The 21,910-nt window shown below is 54.4% G+C and overlaps 1 protein-coding gene across 1 annotated transcript; it reads left to right on the top strand.

The window, feature by feature from the left end:
- The first annotated feature begins 15,859 nt into the window (after nt 1-15,859).
- On the top strand, nt 15,860-17,360 carry COMMD5 (COMM domain containing 5). Its single transcript, XM_062189417.1, has 2 exons — nt 15,860-15,918; nt 16,482-17,360. The coding sequence occupies exon 2, from the start codon at nt 16,539-16,541 to the stop codon at nt 17,196-17,198; it is 660 nt and encodes a 219-aa protein (XP_062045401.1). The 5' UTR covers nt 15,860-15,918; nt 16,482-16,538; the 3' UTR covers nt 17,199-17,360.
- Nucleotides 17,361-21,910: the final 4,550 nt, after the last annotated feature.

Below are 21,910 nucleotides of genomic sequence, written 5' to 3'. Positions count from 1 at the left end.
ACCAGGTAATCCATAGTGGAAAGAAACGTTAGGGATGTAATGAATGTGGGAAAGCCTTCAGGTTTTTTTTTTTTTTAAGATTTATTTTATCTGTTTGAAAGCCAGTGTTACAGAGAGAGAGAGAGAGAAATCTTCTGTCTGCTGGTTCACTCCCCAAACAGCCACAACAGCCAGGGCAGGCCAAAGCCAGGAGCCAGGAGCTTCTTCCAGGTCTCCCACGTGGGTGCAGGGCCCCAAGCACTTGGGCCGTCTTCTACTGCTTTCCCAAGAGCATCAGCAGGGAGCTGGCCTGGAAGTGGAGCAGCTGGGACTCGAACCAGCGCCCATATGGGATGTCAGCATTCCTGGCAGTGCCTTAACCTCCTGTGCTATGCCACAATGTTGTCCCCAGCCTTTGGTCTTAACTCTCAACTGACCCCAGAGAACTCACTGGAGAGAAGCCATTTTAGTGTAAAGAATGTGGAGAATCCTTCAGACAAAAGTGCAGATATTTAGTATCAGATCAGAAAATAACCCTATAGCTCTGACAACTGTGGAATGACCTTAATAAGACACTGCAACTTACTCTCCATCAAGTAAGAGCCTGGAGAGAAACCCCTTGAATGCCATAACTTCTCAGTCAGAGATCTTTCCTTGGCGGACTTCAGAGAACTCATACAGAAGAGAGATCCTACAAATGTAGAGTGTGGGAAACTTTCATTAAAAATGCACATCTTATTTCAATCAGAGAATTCATACCAGAGAGAAACCGTACTGATGTAAAGAGCATGGGAAGTGTTTGGTCAGAGCTCTACCCCGACCCTAGAGTGACGCCCTGTAACTAATGTGGGCGATTCTCCCTCACGTCTTATTCAACATCAGTTAATTCACCCTGGAGAGAAACCCTGTAAGTGCAACAAGGCTGTTAGGGCTTTTGTGTTGCAGCTCAGTTTTTATTTTACCTCAGAGAACTCACCTTGGAGAAGAAGCATTTAAGTGCCGCAGGTGAAGGCTCACTGGACGCACACAACTCACTGAGCATCGAAGAACGCATCCTGGAGAAAGCACTGTGAACGCGATGAATGTGCCAGAGCTTTCAGGCGCAGCTCACAACTTACTGAGCAGGGGAGAGGGCCCTACCAATGTGACATGTGTGGGAAAACTTTTAACCAGAGTTCCCAACTTTACACTGGAGGACTGATACCGGAGAGAAACCACGGACATGCAATGAGTGTGGAAAAGCTTCCCGTCAGAACTCCCAAGTTAAACTGCATCAGAGAATTCACACTGGAGAGAAAACCAAACGTGGGATAAATGCGGGAAAGTGTCAGAGTTCACTACTCAGTAGACATGGGAGAGTTCGCACTGGAAAAAGACCCTCCAAGCGTAATGAATGTGGAAAAGCCTCGTCAGAATTCATATTGAATTCTACATCAAAGAAATCATGCTGATTTTTAAAAAGATCCTGTTGGCATAGTGCACTGAATACCACTGATTTTTTGAACTTTATTACATTTCAATAAAGTTATTCTGGAAAGGAGTTCTATATACATAATGAGGTGTGGGACAGCCTCCAGTTGTGATCCACATGTCATCTTTTATTTATGTATGTATTTATTTTTATTTTTTATTTATTTTATTTTTGACAGGCAGAGTGGACAGTGAGAGAGAGAGACAGAAAGAAAGGTCTTCCTTTGCCGTTGGTTCACCCTCCAATGGCCGCCACTGGCTGGCACATCACACTGATCCGAAGCCAGGAGCCAGGTGCTTCTCCTGGTCTCCCATGGGGTGCAGGGCCCAAGCACTTGGGCCATCCTCCACTGCACTCCCAGGCCACAGCAGAGAGCTGGACTGGAAGAGGAGCAACCAGGACAGAATCCGGGGCCCCGACCGGGACTAGAACCTGGTGTGCCGGTGCCACAGGCGGGGGATTAGCCTGTTGAGCCGCGGCACCGGCCCACATGTCATCTTACAACCACAGTTCATTCTGGAGGAGCTGTGTGGCTGTCACCGTCAGATACTGCGTGCTCAGGGATTGCCACTGGATGGGAGCACTGTGCATGAGCTTTGTGAAGTGCACTCAAATGTCTGTGCAAATCCGGAACACCAGCTCTACGTACAGCTTGGATGTTGACATTCTAACCCATGACTCAAACGCTGGTTGATGGCTCCAGTAGAAAGCAAGTCACAAGGCTTATGGACAGGTGTGGTGCCCTGTGCTCCACAGAAGTAATTAGCAGGCCATCAGAAGCAGGACCTGGGCAATAAGTTAAAACTCTAGCCCAGGGGCTGGCACTGTGGCATAGCAGATAAAGCTGCCGCCTGCAGTGCCAGCATCCCATGTGGGCACTGGTTCTCGTCCTGGTTACTCTTCTTCCGGTCCAGCTCTCTGCTGTGGCCTGGGAAGGCTGTGGAGGATGGCCCGGGTGCTTGGGCCCCTGCACCCGCATGAGAGACCAGGAGGAGGCACCTGGCTCCTGGCTTCGGATGGGCGCAGCTCTGTCTGTTGCGGCCATTTGGGGAGTGAACCAGCGGAGGGAGGACCTTTCTCTCTGTCTCTCTCTCCTCTTACTGTCTGTAATTCTACCTGTCAAAAAAGAAGAAGAGGAAGAGGAAGAAGAGGAAGAGGAAGAAGAGGAAGAAGAAGAGGAAGAAGAAGAAGAGGAGGAAGAGGAGGAAGAAGAAGAGGAAGAGGAGGAAGAAGAGGAAGAGGAGGAAGAAGAAGAGGAAGAGGAGGAAGAAGAAGAAGAAGAAGAGGAGGAAGAGGAAGAAGAAGAAGAGGAAGAGGAGGAAGAGGAGGAAGAAGAGGAGGAAGAGGAGGAAGAAGAAGAAGAGGAGGAGGAAGAGGAGGAAGAAGAAGAAGAGGAGGAGGAAGAGGAGGAAGAGGAGGAAGAAGAAGAAGAAGAAGAAGAAGAAGAAGAAGAAGAAGAAGAGGAAGAGGAAGAAGAAGAAGAGGAAGAGGAGGAAGAGGAGGAAGAAGAGGAGGAAGAGGAGGAAGAAGAAGAAGAGGAGGAAGAGGAGGAAGAAGAAGAAGAGGAGGAGGAAGAGGAAGAGGAGGAAGAGGAGGAAGAAGAAGAGGAGGAGGAAGAGGAGGAAGAAGAGGAAGAGGAGGAAGAAGAGGAAGAGGAAGAAGAGGAGGAGGAGGAAGGAAGAAGAAGATGAAGAGGAAGAGGAGGAAGAGGAGGAAGAAGAGGAAGAGGAAGAAGAAGACCCAAGTCCTTGGGCCCCTGCACCCATGTGGGAGACTGAGGAAAAGTTCGCGGCTCCTGGCTTTGGATCGGCACAGCGACCATCTGTAAGTGAACCAGCAGATGAAAGACTTCTCTCCCTGCTTCTGCCTCTGCCTCTGTAACTCTGCCTTTCAAATAAACTAATAAATCTAAAAGAAAAAAAAAAAACAAAACTCTAGCCTCTAGCACAGGGATAGGTGTTACAGGATTCTAGGGAGACCCAAGGGACAAGGAATCTTAAGTGTTGTCAGGAGAATCAGGTGCAAATCAGGTGTTAACTGGAGATGGAGTTCAGAACAAAATGAAGAGGGAAGTATGCAGAGGGAAGCTTTGGCGAAGAACTGGCATAGTTCCCAGGAGTGAAATGGGTTCCTTTCTAGCAGGTGAGGTATAATGAATGACGGCAAAAGTTGGTTAAGTTGGAAAAGATGGTTACTTTTTTATCAAAGATTTTTATTTATTTACTTATTTGAAAGTCAGAGTTACACAGAGAAAGGAGAGGCAGAGAGAGAAAGAGAAGTCTTCCGTCCGCTGGTTCACTCCCCAGATGGACACAATGGCCGGAGCTGCGCTGATCTGAAGCCAGGAGCCAGGAGCTTCTTCCAGGTCCCACACTGGTGCAGGGGCCCCAACAGCTGGGTCATGTTCCACTGCTTTCCTAGGCCATGGCAGGGAGCTGGATGGGAGCTGGAGCAGTCAGGAACTGAGGCAGTGCCCACGTGGGGTGCCGGCATCACAGGCAGCAGCTTTACCTGCTGCGCCACAGCACTGGCCCCATATGTTCCTTCTACCGGCAATCAATGCTATAAAGCAGTCTCACATTTAACAGTGTGTCCAGAATGGTGCCCGCCTGTTCAGAGTCTGCAGACCTGGTGCTTCCGCTGAGCCACCACCAGCCGAGCAACCAGGAGACACTGCGACACACACCACAGTGCAGCGTGAGTGAGCCTGCTGCCTCGCTGCTCTGCAGCGTGGGGTCTCGGCCTGTGCTGCAAGCAGTCTGCGCCTCAGAGAGTGGGGCCAACTGAGGCTCGGGCAAAGGCCAGCTCATACCTTCCACTGATAGGCATCCATCCCTGTGAGGACGGGAGGGGCTATAGATACTTGGGCATTCAGAGGTGACAGCTGCCCGCAGCCTTGGTAAGGTGAGAGGGCCATGCCCTGAGGCTAGGTGGAGTCTCTGTCACCGTGGTCACTCCTCTCTTGTACCTACCCTATTAGTTCCAAGTGGCTGATTAGGAAAGCTGGCTAGGGGCTGGTGTTGTGGCATAGCGGGTAAAGCTGCCACCTGCAGTGCCGGCATTCCATATGGATGCCAGTTTCTGTACCGGCTGCTCCACTTCTAATCCAGCTCCCTGCCAATAGCCTGGGAAACCAGTGGAAGATGGCCCAGGTGCTTGGGCCCCTGCATCCACATGGATACATGGAAGAACTTCCTGGCTCCCGGCTCCTGGCTTCAGCCTGGCCCAGCACCAGCCATTACAGCCACTTGGAGAGTGAACCAGCGGATGGAGAATCTCTCCTCTCTCTGTAAGTATGCCTCTCAAATAAATATATCTTTGAGGGGGAAAAAAAAAGAGTTGAATGAGCAGGAAAAAAATAAAAAGCATGCAGCAGTTTTGTTATGAACATGCATGAGACAGCGGGGGGTAACCAGAGGGTGCCCCAAGCCTGACACCCAAGGGGGAGAGGGGTGGGGGAGCCTCACAGGCTGCCGTGAGGTCACTTCCTGCTTGTGTTCAACGTGGTGCCGGTCTGTGCCATGGCTCGTGGTTTTCCTTAGATCACTTGACAAGTGATAACTCGTGTTTTATTCACGTTTGCAATAACACTGTGCTGTGTGGTGTTGTGATGGTCTGTGAGCGTCCCGCTCCCCATCCCACTGAGACCCCCTCGCTCAGCAGTCATGGCTTTTCTTCCTGAGCCATTCTGTGCTGGGCGCTGTGCAGGCTGAGGATGGCACCGATCCGCGGACATTTCTTCCTTTGACAGTGGACTCTGTCTCCTCCTCTGGACTGGGCAGGCTCTGTGACCGAGCGAGCGAGTGAGGAGCACCTGAGAGATGGTCTCTATCACAACTGCCAGTGATCATCAAACATCAAGGTCCTGGAGTGGCTCTGATGCAGTGGCTAAGACACTTCTTGGGAGATTTTATGTGGTGTACAATATATAAATATATATATAATTTTATATAATATATAGGCTATATATATAATCTGCTTCTGTCACTGTCAGTGACAAATAAAATGAAAATAAATAAATAAATAAAATTTATATTAAAAACCATCCTGGACAGAGGGCCCATTCTATATTGGAGGGTCTGAGCGAGGACAACTGGGTACAGCTTACAGCCCTGGGCTGGGGCCCTAGCTCAGAGGACACTGAGAAGGCAGTGGGCAGCCCCGAGTGTAGTCCCTGGAGGGAAGTGGACTTCTGCAGTCTTTTATCTAAGTTTGGGTTGCTTTAGGCAAAACTAACTTACAAATGTAGATAGGATGGGCCTGCTCCTTGGCCCAGTAGGTTAATCCTCCACCTGTGGTGCCGGCATCCCATATGGGTGCTGGTTCTAGTCCTGGCTGCCCCTCTTCAAAATCCAGCTCTCTGCTATGGCCTGAGAAAGCAGTAGAAAATGGCCCAAGTCCTTAGGCCCTGCACCCACATGGGAGACCGGAAAGAAGCACCTGGCTCCTGGCTTTGGATCGGCGCAGCGCTGGCTGTTGCAGCCAACTGGGGAGTGAACCAACGGAAGGAAGACCTTTCTCTCTCTCCCTCTTATTGTAACTCTACCTCTCAAATAAATAAATAAAATCTAAAGAAAAGTACAAGGGATAACCAGCAGCTTGTCAAGTGCCAGGCTCTCAGGCCCTTGGGTGGGCCTGTCCTCACAGCCCCCCCCCCCCCCAGTCCTGGCTCTGTACACAGTGGGTCTCTCATGTACCTGTCTCCCAGATGCTGATGCTTCTCCTTTTGCTTCAGATATTTTAAAAAGGAAGTAAAACCTTAAAGACGCAGTCTCTTGAAATTTCTCAGGTCTATTCCCTTTAAAGTGTTCTTCTTTGGGGCTGGCGCTGTGATGTAATGGGTTAAGCCACCGCCTGTGGTGCCAGCATCCCATATGGGCACCGGTCCCAGCTGCTCCACTTCTGGTCCAGCTCTCTGCTGTGGCCTGGGAAAGCAGCGGAAGATGGCCTAAGTGCTTGGGCCCCTGCACCCGTGTTGGGGACCTGGAAGAAGTTCCTGGCTCCTGGCTTCAGATCAACCCAGCTCCAGCTGTTGTAGCCATCTGGGGAGTGAGCCAGCGGAAGAAAGATATCTCTCTCTCTCTCTCTCTCTCTCTCTGCCTCTCAAATAAATAAATCTTAAAAAAAAAAAAAAAAAGCACCTGGAAATCAGGAATTTGGTGCGGCCGTGGGAGCTGAAGCCTGGCTTTTGGCTGGAGGTGGCACAGATTTAGTGCCTGGAAGGCGTGGGTCTCAGGCCTGCCCACCAAGACGTCAACAGACAGAATGAGTTGATTCAAGAGAAGAAAGGTAACTTGTTAAAACTGATGGCTGAAGTAAACGACAAAAAGCAGAAACTGGAAGTGCTTAGAACGAAGATCCAGGAGCCTAAGGAAGAATATTCCAGGAAGAAGGACACTGCTTCCACTGCCAACAGAGCTCGAAGGGAGGCTGAAAGGCTGCAGAAATCTGTGGACTTGTATAAAGATCGACTTGGACTGGAAATTCGAAAAATATAAGATGACAAATTGCAGTTTATTTTCACTAATATTGAACCTAAGCATCCTGAGAGCCCATTTTTGTTTTTGTTTTTGTCTAAATGAAGCAAGGGACTAGGAAGTGTGAGGGCTCCTCAGCTTGAGTGCCTTGCGGAATTTCAGGAGAATGAGGAAGACCAGCAATTTTCAGCTTTCCTTGCCAATGTTTGGGAAGCTTTTCCTGCAATGGTTTATACTTAATATGTAAATAGCATATTAAAACAAACTTTGTTTTTTCTATCATGTATGTCTTTTTTTTTTTTTTTCCGACAGAGAGTGAGAGAGAGAGACAGAGAGAAAAGTCTTCCTTTGCCGTTGGTTTACCCCCAATGGCTGCTGCAGCCGGCACACAGTATCATGTGTATCTTTTTAAAAATAATTCTTGGCCGGCGCGGCGGCTCACTAGGCTAATCCTCCACCTGCAGCGCCGGTACACCGGGTTCTAGTCCTGGTCGGGGCGCCGGATTCTTTCCCGGTTGCCCCTCTTTCAGGCCAGCTCTCTGCTGTGGCCTGGGAGTGCAGTGGAGGATGGCCCAAGTGCTTGGGCCCTGCACCCCATGGGAGACCAGGAGAAGTACCTGGCTCCTGGCTTCGGCTCAGCGTGGTGCGCCGGTTGCAGCGCGCCGGCCACAGAGGCCATTGGAGGGTGAACCAACGGCAAAAGGAAGACCTTTCTCTCTGTCTCTCTCTCTCTCTCTCTCTCTCTCTCACTGTCCACTCTGCCTGTAAAAAAAAAATAAATAAGGCTGGCGCCGTAGCTCAACAGGCTAAAACTCCGCCTTGCGGCGCCGGCACACCAGGTTCTAGTCCCGGTCGGGGCGCCGGATTCTATCCCGGTTGCCCCTCTTCCAGGCCAGCTCTCTGCTATGGCCCGGGAAGGCAGTGTAGGATGGCCCAGGTCCTTGGGCCCTGCATCCACATGGGAAACCAGGAGAAGCACCTGGCTCCTGGCTTCAGATCAGCGCGGTGCGCCGGCCGCAGTGGCCATTGGAGGGTGAACCAACGGAAAAAGGAAGACCTTTTTCTCTCTCTCTCTCTCTCACTATCCACTCTGCCTGTCAAAAAAAATAAAATAAAAAATAAAATAAATAAATAATTCTTATCTATTATCTGCATACATTTTAAGATTTTTGTAATATTTTTGTGTGGTATAGAGGAAAGCAAAATATCTCTCTCTAGAATATGCCACTTTGGCATAAACATCTTTGAAATGATGACAAGAGGAAGCTCAGTCAGAAAAGCTTTCTGCCTTCCCCTGGTTTGCCTAAAAACAGGACATAAATTTATGAAGGTGTCTCCTCCCCCACACCTCTCTCAATGAAGACAATTCTCACCAGCCCAGATATGGCTACCAATGGACGCTGCAGACAAACGTTATTCCCTTAGTTTGCTTCCTTTTTTTTTTTTTTTTTTTTTTTTTAAGATTTGTTTGTTGGGGCCTGCTGCGCCGGTATCCCACATGGGCACAAAATTCTAGTCCCGGTTGCTCCTCTTCCAGTCCGGCTCTCTGCTGTGGCCTGGGAGGGCAGTGGAGGACGGCCCAAGTGCTTGGGCCCTGCACCCGCATGGGAGACCAGGAGGAAGCACCTGGCTCCTGGCTTTGGATTAGCACAGGGCCAGCCGTGGTGGCCATTTGGGGAGTGAACCAGCAGAAGGAAGACCTTTCTCTCTGTCTCTGTCTATAACTCTACCTGTCAAATTAAAAAAAAAAAATTGTTTATTTTTAAGTCAGAGTAACACAGAGAGGGAGAGAGAGAGAGAGAGAGGTCTTCTATCCATTGGTTCACTCCCCAACTGGCCGCAACAGCTGGAGCTGAGCTGGTACAAAGCCAGGAGCCAGGAGCTTCTTCTGGGTCTCCTATGTGGGTGCAGGGGGCCATCTTCTCTGCTTTCCCAGGCCACAGCAGAGTTACTTTACTTCTTATATATGTCCCTTCTTTACCTTTCCTCCTTCCGGAAGCCTAAGACTGCCTTCTTTTGTGTTGTCACTTCCCCTCAACTGTATTGATACGACCTAAGCCACAGTTCCAAGCCACCGCTTTGAGTTACCCTTCGCTGAGGTTTCTCTTATAAGATGTGCAGTACACGTGCTAACAAACTGGCTACTTCTGCTCTTGCTAATCCTTCTTTCATTACAGGGTCTGCTACAACTATGAGCTTGTCAGGGTTGAGGGGAAATTATTTACTCCCCGATAGCTTTTGCAGTTCAGGCAGGAATTTCTGGGCCATTCCAGGCACTCCTGATCCTGAGAAACGGGATTCTGGCAGAAGCCAGAAGAGAACGCATTCGTACCAAAGTCAGCTTTCCCAGATTTCCCTGCGCAGGGTGGTAAATCCCTGGCAAGAGAAGAAGCTCAGAACTTTGCTTTGTTCTTTTCCTTTCCAGTTGAGACTGGCAGAAGGAAAACAATTGTAGAAAATTGAATTTGTGGCCGGCTAATCCTCCGCCTTGCAGCGCCGGCACACCGGGTTCTAGTCCCGGTCAGGGCACCGATCCTGTCCCGGTTGCCCCTCTTCCAGGCCAGCTCTCTGCTGTGGCCAGGGAGTGCAGTGGAGGATGGCCCAAGTGCTTGGGCTCTGCACCCCATGGGAGACCAGGAGAAGCACCTGGTTCCTGCCATCGGATCAGCGCGGTGCGCCGGCCGCAGCACGCTACCGCGGCGGCCATTGGAGGGTGAATCAACGGCAAAAGGAAGACCTTTCTCTCTGTCTCTCTCTCTCACTGTCCACTCTGCATGTAAAAAATTAAAAAAAAAAAAAAGAAAAGAAAAGAAAATTGAATTTGTGACTCCTGTGGATTTGGTTTGGGTACACATTGGTTATTGATTTTTAGCCTCTTAGAGGTGGACTTTTTTTTCCTATGTCTTTTGTGTCATTTGTCAACCCATCTGTCTTGTCATCCTAAATATAGGATGCCTATAAAAACTTAAATTGAGCAATAAATATACCACTTATGAAAAAAAGCACCCTGCCACTCTATGATTTTTATTTCTTTTTAAGATTTATTTTATTTATTTGAAAGACAGAGTTATGGAGAGAGGTAGAGACAGAGAGAGGTTTTCCATCTGCTGGTTCACTCCCCAAATGGCCGCAATGGCTAGAGCTGAGCCACCTGAAGCCAGGAGCCTCCTCCTGGTCTCCCACACGGGTACAGGGGTTCAAGGACCTGGGTCACCTTCTGCTGCTTTCCCAGGTGCATTAGCAAGGAGCTGGATTGGAAGCAGAGTAGCCAGGAGTTGAAGCGGTGCCCACAGGGGATGCTGGTGATGCAGGCCGGGGCTTTAACCCTCTGCACCATAGCGCCTGCCCCTCCATGATTTTTAACCTTTTTCAGTATAGGTATAATCTTTATAAGATGATAGTTTGTTGTTTTGACATTTTTCCTATGCAGTTAGGCCCATGCGTGTACAAGGGTGCACCCCTGGTCCGTACATGGGTCAATTTTGTCTCACTAGTGGGAGACCCCGTGTGTACAAATATTCCAAAACATGCTTCTCTTTTCCTTTGTTGATGATGCAGAGCTGTTTCCAGGTTCTTGCTTCCATGGGACTCTCCAGGGAGCACCTATACAAGGCGCGAGTGCCTGTGGGCGGGCCTCTCAGTGAGCGCTGGTGTCACCGGCTGTGCCAGGCTGGGACTCTGGTGGGGACTGCCATACTATCCCCTCTGCCTCAGCAATCCAGCGTTACGTTCCCGCCAGAAACGCTGTACCTTTTCCGCTTCTTGCCGTATAAGTGTGTTTCCATCAGGCTCTCCCAGCTCCACTGCCCTGGCCTCCCCTCCCTCCTCTGGCCCTGTGGTTTACTCCAGGGCAGGGGCAGGGAGGTGGGACCACGTAGGTCCTTGGGAACCCAGCGTCATACACTACCCGGTCACCTTCTGTGTCTCTGCTCACATGCCCAGCAGAGGCACTGAAGCCACCCAGGAACCCCTCTTCACCTGCTGCAGGAATCTATTAATTTTAGACTCACAGAGGAAGCTTCTAGCTGCAGCGTCATTTGCCGTGTGACTTTGGGCAAGTTCTCCGGCATCACTCAGCCCCACCTGCAAGTGCTGCCCATGGGATGAGACTGCTGTCCACCTCTCCGGCAGTTATGGGGATGCATTGCTGGGAAAGACCGTACCTACCACTGTAACGTATCACAGCGGTCTTATGTATAAGACATGTGCCTCCTAAGGACCCCAGGCAGCCAGTGTTACCCACACAATGGCCGCATTTTTACCTACTCACCCTTTTAATCACCTATATCGAAATGCAGTCACATTCTGAGGTGTGGGAATTGGAGTTTCAGTGTGTGAATTTTGGAGGACTTTGCTGGACATTTTCTATCCCTATTGGCCTTGAATATATGGTCTTTTGTGTCTGCTTTTTCAGGTTGTACAATGTTTTCAACATCCAATCATGTTTTGGTGTATCAGTATTCCATTTCTATTTATTGCTTAATAGTGTCCCATTGTACAGAAATAGTGAAATATGAGGGTTACTTCAAAATTTTCATGGATAACGAAAACAAAAGATAAATTTTAGGGGCCAATGCTGTGGTGCCAGCATCGCATATGGGGGCCGGTTTGAGTCCCAGCTGTCCTACTTCCTATCTAGCTCCCTGCTACTGCACCTGGGAGAGCAGTGCAAGATGTCCCAAGAGTTTGGGCCCCTGCACCCAGGAGGGAGATTCAGAAGCACCTCCCGGATTCTGGCTTCAAATCAGCCCAGCTCTGGCCATTACAGCCATTTGGGGAGTGAACCTGCAGATGAAAGATTCTCTCTCTGTAACTCTGCCCCTCAGATAAATAAACAAACCCTAAAAAATCAATTTTAAGGCCACCGCCGCGGCTCACTAGGCTAATCCTCCGCCTTGCGGCGCCGGTACACCGGGTTCTAGTCCCAGTCGGGGCGCCGGATTCTATCCCAGTTGCCCCTCTTCCAGGCCAGCTCTCTGCTGTGGCCCGGGAAGGCAGTGGAGGATGGCCCAAGTGCTTGGGCCCTGCACCCCATGGGAGACCAGGAGAAGCACCTGGCTCCTGCCATCGGATCAGCGTGGTGCGCCGGCCGCAGCATGCTGGCCATGGCGGCCATTGCAGGGTGAACCAACGGCAAAGGAAGATCTTTCTCTCTGTCTCTCTCTCTCACTGTCCACTCTGCCTGTCAAAAAAAAATAAATAAATAAAAATAAAAATAAATTTAAAAAAAGAAAAGAAAAAAATAATAAAAAAAATCAATTTTAGTGCAAAAGAATTGGAATCTGAGGCTGGGCCAGCACTATGGCATAGCTGGTAAAGCTGCCACCTACAGTGCTGCCATCCATCTGGGCAACAGTTCGAGTCCCGGCTGCTTCACTTCCAATCCAGCTCCCTGCTAATACACCTGGGAAAGCGGTGGAAGATGGCTCAAGTCCTTGGGCCCCTGCACCTACGTGGGAGACCTGGAAGAAGCACCTAGCTCCTGGCTTCGTAACCGCTCTGTTCCGATTCTTGTGGCCATTTGGGGAGTGAGCCAGTGGATGGAAGATCTCTCTCTGCCTCTGTCTCTCTAACTCTGCCTTTCAAATAAATAAGTAAATCTTCTTAAAACCTTTTATCTTTTGGGGGCCGGCGCCTTGGCTCACTTGGCTAATCCTTCGCCTGAGGCCCCAGCATCCCATATGGGCACTGGGTTCTAATCCCGGTTGCTCCTCTTCCTGTCCAGCTCTCTGCTGTGGCCCGGGAAAGCAGTGGAGGATGGTCCAAGTGCTTGGGCGCCTGCACCCGCGTGGGAGACCAGGAGGAAGCACCTGGCTCCTGGCTTCAGATCAGCGTAGTTCCGGCTGTACGGCTATTTGGGAGGTGAACCAACAGAAGGAAGAGCTCTCTCTCTCTCTCTCTCTCTCTCTATCTGTCAAATAAAAAAAAAATCTTTTAATTCTATTCCTCAGACTTCTGAAGTGCCCTTGTATGGTTATGCATTCACCAACTGATGTATTTTGGGTTGTTTCTATTTTTTGCTGCTAAGAACATTTCTGTACAAAACTTTGTACAAACTTTTTAAGATTTATTTATTTATTTGAAAGGCAAGAGTTACAGAGGGGCAGAGGCAGAGAAGCAGAGAGGCAGAGAGAGAGAGAGAGAGAGAGAGAGAGAGAGAGGTCTTCCATCTGCTGGGCCACCCAAACTTGCCACAACTGGGCCAGGCCGAAGCTGGGAGTCTGGAGCTTCTTCCTGGTCTCCAACATGGGTGCAGGGGCCCAAGCACTTGGGCCATCTTCTACTGCTTTCCCAGGCCACAGCAAAGAGGGGGATCAGAAGAGGAGCAACCAGGACTCCAACTGGTGCCCATATGGGATGTCGGCATTGCTACATCACAGCCCCGGCTCTTAAACGTGTTTTCTTTGCTGTTGCACATGTAACAAGGGGTGGAATTACTAGGTCACTGTTGCCGGGAGCACTGACTAAAACACAGCGAGGGAGGCTGGCGCTGTGGTATAGCGGGTAAAGCCACCACCTGTACTGACCTGTACTGCCAGCATCCCATATAGGCACTGGTTTGAGTCCTGGTTGCTCCTTCTGATCCAGCTCTCTGCTATGGCCTGGGAAAGCAGAAGATGGCCCAAGTGCTTGAGCTCCTGCATCCTGCATCCACGTGGGAGTCCCGGGAGAAGCTCCTGGCTCTCTCTCGCTCTCTTTTTTTTTTTTTTTTGACAGGCAGAGTGGACAGTGAAAGAGAGACAGAGAGAAAGGTCTTCCTTTTTCCATTGGTTCACCCTTCAATGGCTGCTGCGGCCGGCGCACCTTGCTGATCCGAAGTCAGGAGCCATTGCACTTCCGGGCCACAGCAGAGAGGTGGACTGGAAGAGGAGCAACTGGGACAGAATCCGGGGCCCCGACCGGGACTAGAACCCAGTGTGCTGGCGTGCCGCAGGTGGAGGATTAGCCTAGTGAGCCGCGGCACCAGCTACTCCTGGCTCTTAGCTTCGGATCGGCCCATCTCTGGCTTTTGCGGCCATCTGGGGAGTGAACCAGCGGATGGAAGACCTCTCTCTCTCTCCCCCTCTCTGTAATTTTATCTTTCTAATGAATAAGTAATACTTTAAAAGCAAATAAACAAACCAAAAAACCAGTGAGACTTTGAGGTCAAATTAGGAGTCTTTATTAGCCAGCTGGCAACTGCCTTTCTCAGAGCAAGCCCGGAGAAGACAGCAGTGAGTTGTAGTGGTGGGGGTGGGGTGGGGGGGCACATTCTGTTCTCAGCAGTTAATCGCACAGGCTTGGTGAGCGAGCAGTTAGCCAATCAGCAATCGACACCTATTCCCGCCTGACGTCATGGCTGGCACCAGATGTCCGGCATCTGATGTCCTCCGGTACCAAAGGTTTCCTCAGTGTTCAGTCAACACAACCCACAGACCTTGACTTGACTTTGCCTCAAGTTTTAAATTTTTAAAACACCCCCTTGTCACAGTCGCAAATATTTCTAACTTTCTAAGACAACCCTCTTCCACTGTAGCCGCACCCCCAGCAACGTAGGAGTGTTTAGCCTGTCCACATGCTGTTCATCACCAGTGATTGTCTCTATTACAACGGCGGGAGATGGCACTTCCTGGCGACTTCAGCCTCCATTTTTTAACAACCGCCGGTTCTGCACATCTTGTGTACTCATTAGCCATGTGAAACGTCGACTCATCTTGTTTGCCCAGTCAGCTGAGTTGTCTCCCCTGTTCTGCCGAGGTTCTTGTAAAAAGCTGTATTAAGGTTCACACCCGCACATTCCACTCGTGGCCAGCGTCGCTCGGGCCAGGGTGGTGTGTGGTGCAGTGGCTTAGGCGGCACCTGCATCTCAGCTCCCGGCCACCGCACCCAGCAAGGCCCGAGGGCCTGGGTTCCCGCCAGCACGTGGGGACCCCGCTGGTGTTCCCGGTTCCCAGTTTCTGCCTGGCACAGCCTCTGGGAAGCAAACCAGAGGATGAAAACGCTCTTGGCCAAAGAAACCTTAATAAGGAAGTGTAGGAGCCAGTGGCTTTGGTAGATCACCACGGCTTTTCCAGTAAGACATCGACTGAGCCACTGCCTTGGGCCGCGCCTGCGCTGGGCTGGAGGCCAGCCGAGGGCCAGCCGAGGACCCGCCGAGGGCCAGCCGAGGGTCAGCGGAGGGCCGGCTGAGGACCAAGGGCCAGCCGAGGGTCAGCGGAGGGCCAGCCGAGGGTCAGTCGAGGGCCCGCCGAGGGGCCGCCGAGGGCCAGCCGAGGGCCAGCCGAGGGTCAGCGGAGGGCCAGCCGAGGGTCAGCCGAGGGCCAGCGGAGGGCCAGCGGAGGGTCAGCGGAGGGCCAGCCGAGGGCCAGCCGAGGGCCAGCGGAGGGTCAGCCGAGGGTCAGCGGAGGGCCAGCCGAGGGCCAGCCTAGGGTCAGCCGAGGGCCAGCAGAGGGCCAGCCGAGGGTCAGCCAAGGGTCAGCGGAGGGCCGGCTGAGGGTCAGCGGAGGGCCAGCCGAGGGCCCGCCGAGGGTCAGCCGAGGGTCAGCCGAGGGCCAGCGGAGGGCCAGCGGAGGGTCAGCCGAGGGTCAGCCGAGGGCCCGCCGAGGGTCAGCCGAGGGCCAGCGGAGGGCCAGCCGAGGGCCAGCGGAGGGTCAGCCGAGGGTCAGCGGAGGGCCGGCTGAGGGTCAGCGGAGGGTCAGCTGAGGGCCAGCCGAGGGTCAGCGGAGGGGACGCGCGCAGGTGGCCCGGGCTCAGCGGCCACCTCAGAGACGACAGAACACGCACGAAGCGACCCAAGACCAGGCCGCAGGAGGCCGCCGGGCGCCCCGAGCGCGGGGGCGGGGCCTGGCGCGGCTTCGTCTCCGCCCCCGGGCCCGCGGACCACAGAGAGCGGGGCCTCCGGACTCCTAGAGCGGCCGGGAAGTGCAGCGGCGCTTCCGGGAGCCAGGCCCAGCTTCCGGCCGCCGCCGCGCCCTCGCCCTACGGTGGAGCCGCTGGGGCCGCTTGTGCCAGGTGCGGGAGGCTCGTGGGGCCGCGCGGGCGGGCTGCGCTGGGCGCTGTGGGGTCTCCCTGGGCCGGGGGCTGGGTGCCGGCAGCCGAGAGTGCATCCCGGCTGCCCGGGGGCGCACGGCGGGGCCGGCTCGGCCTTCTCGGGCAGTGTGGCCGAAGGCGAGCCCGCGCCCTGGCCGCCCTGGGGGAGCCGAGCCTCCGGGGTCGGCTGGCGGGTGCTCGGGTGTTCCCGGCCGAGCGGCGCGCTGCGCCCGGGTCCGACCCCCTCCCGCTGGCGAAGGCGGCGCGGCCTCCGAGCAGCCGGCCTGGTCTCTGCTCCTGAGCGGGGAGCGGGTGTGGAAGGCGAGGCGTGAGGGTGCGTGCCGAGCCGCCTCGTGTGTGCGCCCACGACCGCCGCTGATCAGGAGCTCACTCGTGCGCCCCCCACCCCCAGTCCTGTGCGACCTGCAGGGGCCGCGTCCCTAGCACACGTCACGGTGACTCGTCCGTGGCTCACTCGGACACCGCCGTCGGTCCTCCTCCTGCCCCAAGGACCTGGCAATCATTGGTCTTTCCCCTCCCCCCAGGCAGCCGCAGCTGGGACCTCCTCCCTGGGCCGGCTGACCCCGGAGGAGGAAGCCGTGATGTCTGCCTTGGGGGCCGCAGCTCCGTACCTGCAGCACCCTGGCCAAGTCAGTTTCCTGGGGTCCCAGCCCCCTGCGGAGGTGGCAGCCATGGCCCGGCTCCTGGGGGACCTGGACAGGAGCACTTTCCGGAGGTTGCTGAAGCTCGTGGTCAGCAGCCTGCAGGGCGAGGACTGCCGGGAGGCTGTGCAGCGCCTCCGGGCCAGCACCGACCTGCCGGAGGAGCGGCTGGGCGCCCTGCTCGGGGGCTCGCACACGCTGCTCCAGCAGGCCCTCCGGCTGCCGCCCGCCGGCCTGAAGCCCGACTCCTTCCGGGACCAGCTGCGGGAGCTCAGCATTCCCCAGGACCTGGTCGGGGACTTGGCCAGCGTGGTGTTCGGGAGCCAGCGGCCCCTCCTCGACGCTGTCGCCCGGCGGCGAGGGGCCTGGCTGCCCCACGTGGCCGACTTCCGGTGGCGGGTGGACGTAGCGATCTCCACCAGCACGCTGGCCCGCTCTCTGCAGCCAAGTGTCCTGGTGCAGCTGAGTCTTTCTGATGGGTCCGCACACCGGTTCGAGGTCCCCGTGGCCAAGTTCCAGGAGCTGCGATACAGTGTGGCCCTGGCGCTGAAGGAGATGGCGGCGCTGGAGAAGAGGTGTGAGCGCAAGCTGCAGGACTGAACCTCGCCGGGCTCGCCGCGCAGCTCAGCTGGGGACAGCACGCTTTGGCGGACTGCAGAGGGCGCCAAAAGGCAGATCGATGGCATTGTGCAGTTTTGTGTTTAATGGGAAGTAAAGCAGCCATTAAAAGCATGTTCCCTAGGTGGGCGTACACTGCACCCTCCCCTGTCCCTGGCCAGTGGTCTTTGCTGCCAGGGATGGCTGGGGTGGTCAGGTCAGGGCCCCGCAGACGCCACGATGTTGCTCGGCCTGGCCCCACATAACATCCCAGCCCAGCTGGTATGCGTTTGAATCCTCCGTTGCAGTCTGGAGGTTGTCACGCTTCTGTCCCAGATCCTGGCCCGTGTGGAGCTGACACCAGTGGGTGTGGAGGAGAAACGTCACAGCGTGGAAGGGGCTGCTCACCTTGTCGGGTGCTGGTCAGCGGTGCTTAGGGCTAAGTGGTGGGATGCAGGTTTCAGGGGAGGTGGTTGTGGGGTGGCCATGTCTGGGGGTGTGGTGTCTGAGCAAGGACGCCAAGGAGGTGAGGGAGCAGACGGACCCCAGGGGACCTCGCTTGGACGGAGGGAACGGCTGTGTAAGAGCTGCCGCTGGAGGCTGGCCAGTGTGGGGCCCACGTGGCTGTGGCTGGGCAGGAGGCACAGAGGCCAGGGCTCGGAGGCCTCTGAGGACAGTGGCTGAATTCTGAGTGAAGCAAGGCTGCCCGTTTTCAGCAGAGGAGGGGTGTGACCTGGCTGCTGCCTGGGAACAGCTTGTAGGGGTGCGGGGGAGCTCCTCAGAGGGGCGGTGGGGGGAGAGGGGCAGCTGCGTGGCCTGTGCAGCCTCCCGCGTAACCCCAGGGCCCCGGTGCCTCGCCCGCTGCAGTATCCCAGTGGGCTCTGGAGACCCTGGTCCAGGTCTGGGCTGTTCTCTGCCAGGAAACAGCTCACAAACCTCCAGGTGAACGGATCCGAGCCAAGGGGCCTTGGTGTCTACCCTGGAAACCCAGCTGGTGCCAGGCCCCGTTACCAGCACAGGCTGATGGGCCCTCGGCGTCTCCGATAGGTGTGGGCCAAGAGTCCAGAGAGGAGGCCACCGTCGAGGGTTGGCAGCTGCCCAGGAAGACCGCTGCCGACTGAGCTGGGGGTTCAGAGCTGAGCCCAAGGAGGGGGCCGAGCCCTGGCTCAGCTGAAGAGTGCAGGGCTGCCTGGTGCCTTTCAGCCTCCGTGTGGTTCTCGGACCCTGCCTGCCCCTGGGTACACAGCCGCCCCCTGCCGGCACGGGGGGAAATGAGACCCAGCCCTGCGGGGGTGTTCTGCACCACAGCTTCCTGTTCTCACAACCACTAACCGTGCTTAGGGGCCACGTATTTGATTTACCTGGGAAGAACCTGAAAAAGCAAATCAGTTTTTTTCCTTGATCATTGGAAGATTTATTTATTTATTTTGACAGGCAGAGTTAGAGAGAGAGAGAGAGAAAGGTCTTCCTTTTTCCATTGGTTCACCCCCAATGGCCACTGCGGCTGGCGAACCGCGCTGATCTGAAGCCAGGAGCCAGGTGCTTCTCCTGGTCTCCCATGCGGGTGCAAGGCCCCAAGGACTTGGGCCATCCTCCTCTGCACTCCTGGGCCATAGCAGAGAGCTGGCCTGGAAGAGGGGCAACCAGGACAGAATCCAGGGCCCTGAACGGGACTAGAACCTGGTGTGCCGGTGCCGCTAGGCGGAGGATTAGCTTGTTGAGCCACGGCGCCGGCCAACTCATTTTTTTTTTTTTTAAGATTTTATTTATTTACTTGAGAAGTAGAATTACAGACAAAGAGAGGGAGAGACAGAAATGTCTTCCATCCACTGGTTCACTCCCCAAGTGGCCACAACACATGGAGCTGGCCCCATCTGAGGCCAGGAGCCAGGAGCTTCTCCTGGTCTCCCATGTGGGTGCAGGGGCCTAAGGACTTGGGCCATCTCCCAGTGCTTTCCCAGGCCATGGCAGAGAACTGGATCAGAAGAGGAGCAGCTGAGACTCGAACAGGCGCCCACATGGGATGCCAGCACCACAGGTGGATGCTTAGTCCACTGTGCCACAGCCAGCCCTGTGTGTTAAATCATTTAACTCAGAGTAAGGCACAGGGCAGGTCCTTTCTCCTCACCTGGCAAGGCTTGCTTCTGTCCAGTGACTTTGCTTGTGGCCCACATTTGTGATTGTGGAGAGTGGTAGGAGGCCTTCAGAGGTACCAGTTGTCTGCTCACCCTCTGGTGCCTGGAGCTGAACCTGTGTACAAACTTGGAGCCAGAAATATGCTGGAAGTAGAGAGCCACGAAGACTCTGGCTTCCGTGTGCAGATCATCATTATCACAGGAACATCTGCCCAGTGTGACTGAGACAGAGTTGAGTCTGGCCTGGGCGTCTTACCACACAGCCACCCTGTGGGCCCCGTGGGCCACTTGGGCTAGGACACTGCGGTTCTCAATTATGCGGTGAGGAAGAAGCCACCTCATGGGCCTTCCAAAGATTTAGGCCGGCGCCGTGGCTTAACAGGCTAATCCTCCACCTTGCGGTGCTGGCACACGGGGTTCTAGTCCCGGTCGGGGCCCCGGATTCTGTCCTGGTTGCCCCTCTTCCAGTCCAGCTCTCTGCTGTGGCCCGGGAAGGCAGTGGCGGATGGCCCAAGTGCTGGGGCCCTGCACCGCATGGGAGACCAGGAGAAGCACCTGGCTCCTGCCTTTGGATCAGCACGGTGCGCCGGCTGCAGCGTGCCAGCCACGGCAGCCATTGGAGGGTAAACCAACGGCAAAGGAAGACCTTTCTCTCATGTCTCTCTCTCACTGTCCACTCTGCCTGTCAAAAATTAAAAAAAAAAAAAAGTTTTACTGGGGGCTGGTGCTGTGGCGTAGCAGGTAAAGCTGCCATCTGCAGTGCTGGCATCTCATGTGGACACTGGTTTGAGTCCCCACTGCTCCACTGCTGATCCAGCTCTCTGCTGTGGCCTAGGAAAGCAGTGGAGGATGGCCCAAGTCCTTGGGCCCCTGCACCCACATGGCAAGACCTGGAGGAAGCTCCTGGCTCCTGGCTTTAGATCAGAGCAGCTCCGGCCATTGCAGCCAGTTGGGGAGTAAACCAGTGGATGGAACCCCCACCCCCCACCGCCACCTCTCCTTCCCTCTGTGTGTAACTCTTTCAAATCAATCAATCAATCTTGAAAATTTTACTGAGGTGGGTGCTGTGGCGTAGTGGGTAAAAGCCACTGCCTGCAGTGCCGGTATGCCATTTGGGTGCTGGTTCAAGAACGGCTGCTCCACTTCTGATCCAGCTCTGTTGTGGCCTGGGATAGCCATAGAAGATGGCCCAAGTCCTTGGGCCCCTGCACCCACGTGGGAGACCAGGAAGAGGCTCCTGGCTTTGGATTGGTGCAGCTCTGGCCATTGTGGCCAACTAGGGAGTGAACCAGCGGGTAGAAGGCCTCTCTGTGTAACTCTGACTTTCGAGCAAATAAATCAATCTTAAAAAAAAAAAAAAAAAAGATTTACTTATTTGGAAGTCACAGAGAAAGAGGGAGAAAGATTCCATCCACTAGTCCACACCCTAATGGCAGCAACCGCTGGGGCTGGGCAAGACTGGAGTCGAGCCAAGAACCGCACCTAGGTCTCCCACGTGGGTGGGGCTATCTTCCACCTGCTGCTTTGCAGATGCGTTAGCAGGGAGCTGGATCGGAAGTGGAGCAGCCGGGACTCACACTGGACTCTGATACGGGGTGTGGTTGTCCCAAGGGGCGGCTTCACCGGCTGTTCCACCGTGTCTGTAGCCCTTAGAGCTGAGGGTCATCCTTAGAAGCTACATGAGCAGCGCTCACTCATGCTAATCCATGAAGACACAGATACACAGTGTAAATACGGATTCTGGAAAGGCAGAGCCGAGATGTATGTGGGCACAGGGACATCGGCAGGCACAGGCACCTGTCCCTGGGGAGAACTAGCTGCCGCCTGGAAGCTACCCCAAGCTTGCACAGACCTCACAGGTAAAGGTGGTCATTCACTTCACAGAGGGGCAAGCTGAGTTGCATGTGTCGCCCCGGGGGTCAGCAGGGGTGTAGAGACTGCCCCTCACTTCTGGACACTCCAGCGCTGTTCTTGGTGCTTCCTATTCTAGCCAGCATGTCCCCCTCCCTCCAGACTCCACCCTGAGGACCTGAGAGCGATCAGTAGGTTCTGGAAGTGGCCCAGGCTCCCTCGAGGGCATGGGCTTGTAGCCGTCTGCTCAGTCCTGTCTCCACCTTGCTGGGTTCCAGGTCCTGGACTCACCAGCCTGCCACAGAAGGCAATGTGTGTGCCTTTCTGCCATCAGCCGGGACCACAGCAGCCCCTTCCCCTCCTTCCTCAGGAGACCTGGTCCTGCTTGGACTCGCTGGCCTGGCCCTGCTGCTTCCCGAGCTGCATTCAGTCCTTAGGTTGAGCTTTTGGTGTCTCTGGGGTTGGAACTTCTGGGTTTGTTCCAGTTCGCTCTGTTGTAGACTCCAGGACAGCTGGCCTTGTCCCTTGTCCATCTTTCCCACCACACCCCGATTTATTTGAAAGGCAGAATTGGAGTGCACACTAGCTTCCATGCGCTGGTTCACTTCCCAAATGGTCATGAACATGTCTCAAGGGACCGGGCAGATACAGGTGTTGTGTGGTGTCCAAGACACACATAGGAAAAGTGCAGACCAAACTCCCGTGCCCATCAGGGCTCCTGCAGCTGGA

The sequence above is a fragment of the Lepus europaeus genome, chromosome 4 (genome assembly GCF_033115175.1).
Source record: "Lepus europaeus isolate LE1 chromosome 4, mLepTim1.pri, whole genome shotgun sequence".
Lineage (NCBI taxonomy): Eukaryota > Metazoa > Chordata > Mammalia > Lagomorpha > Leporidae > Lepus > Lepus europaeus.
This window is presented reverse-complemented; position numbering and strand designations above follow the sequence as displayed.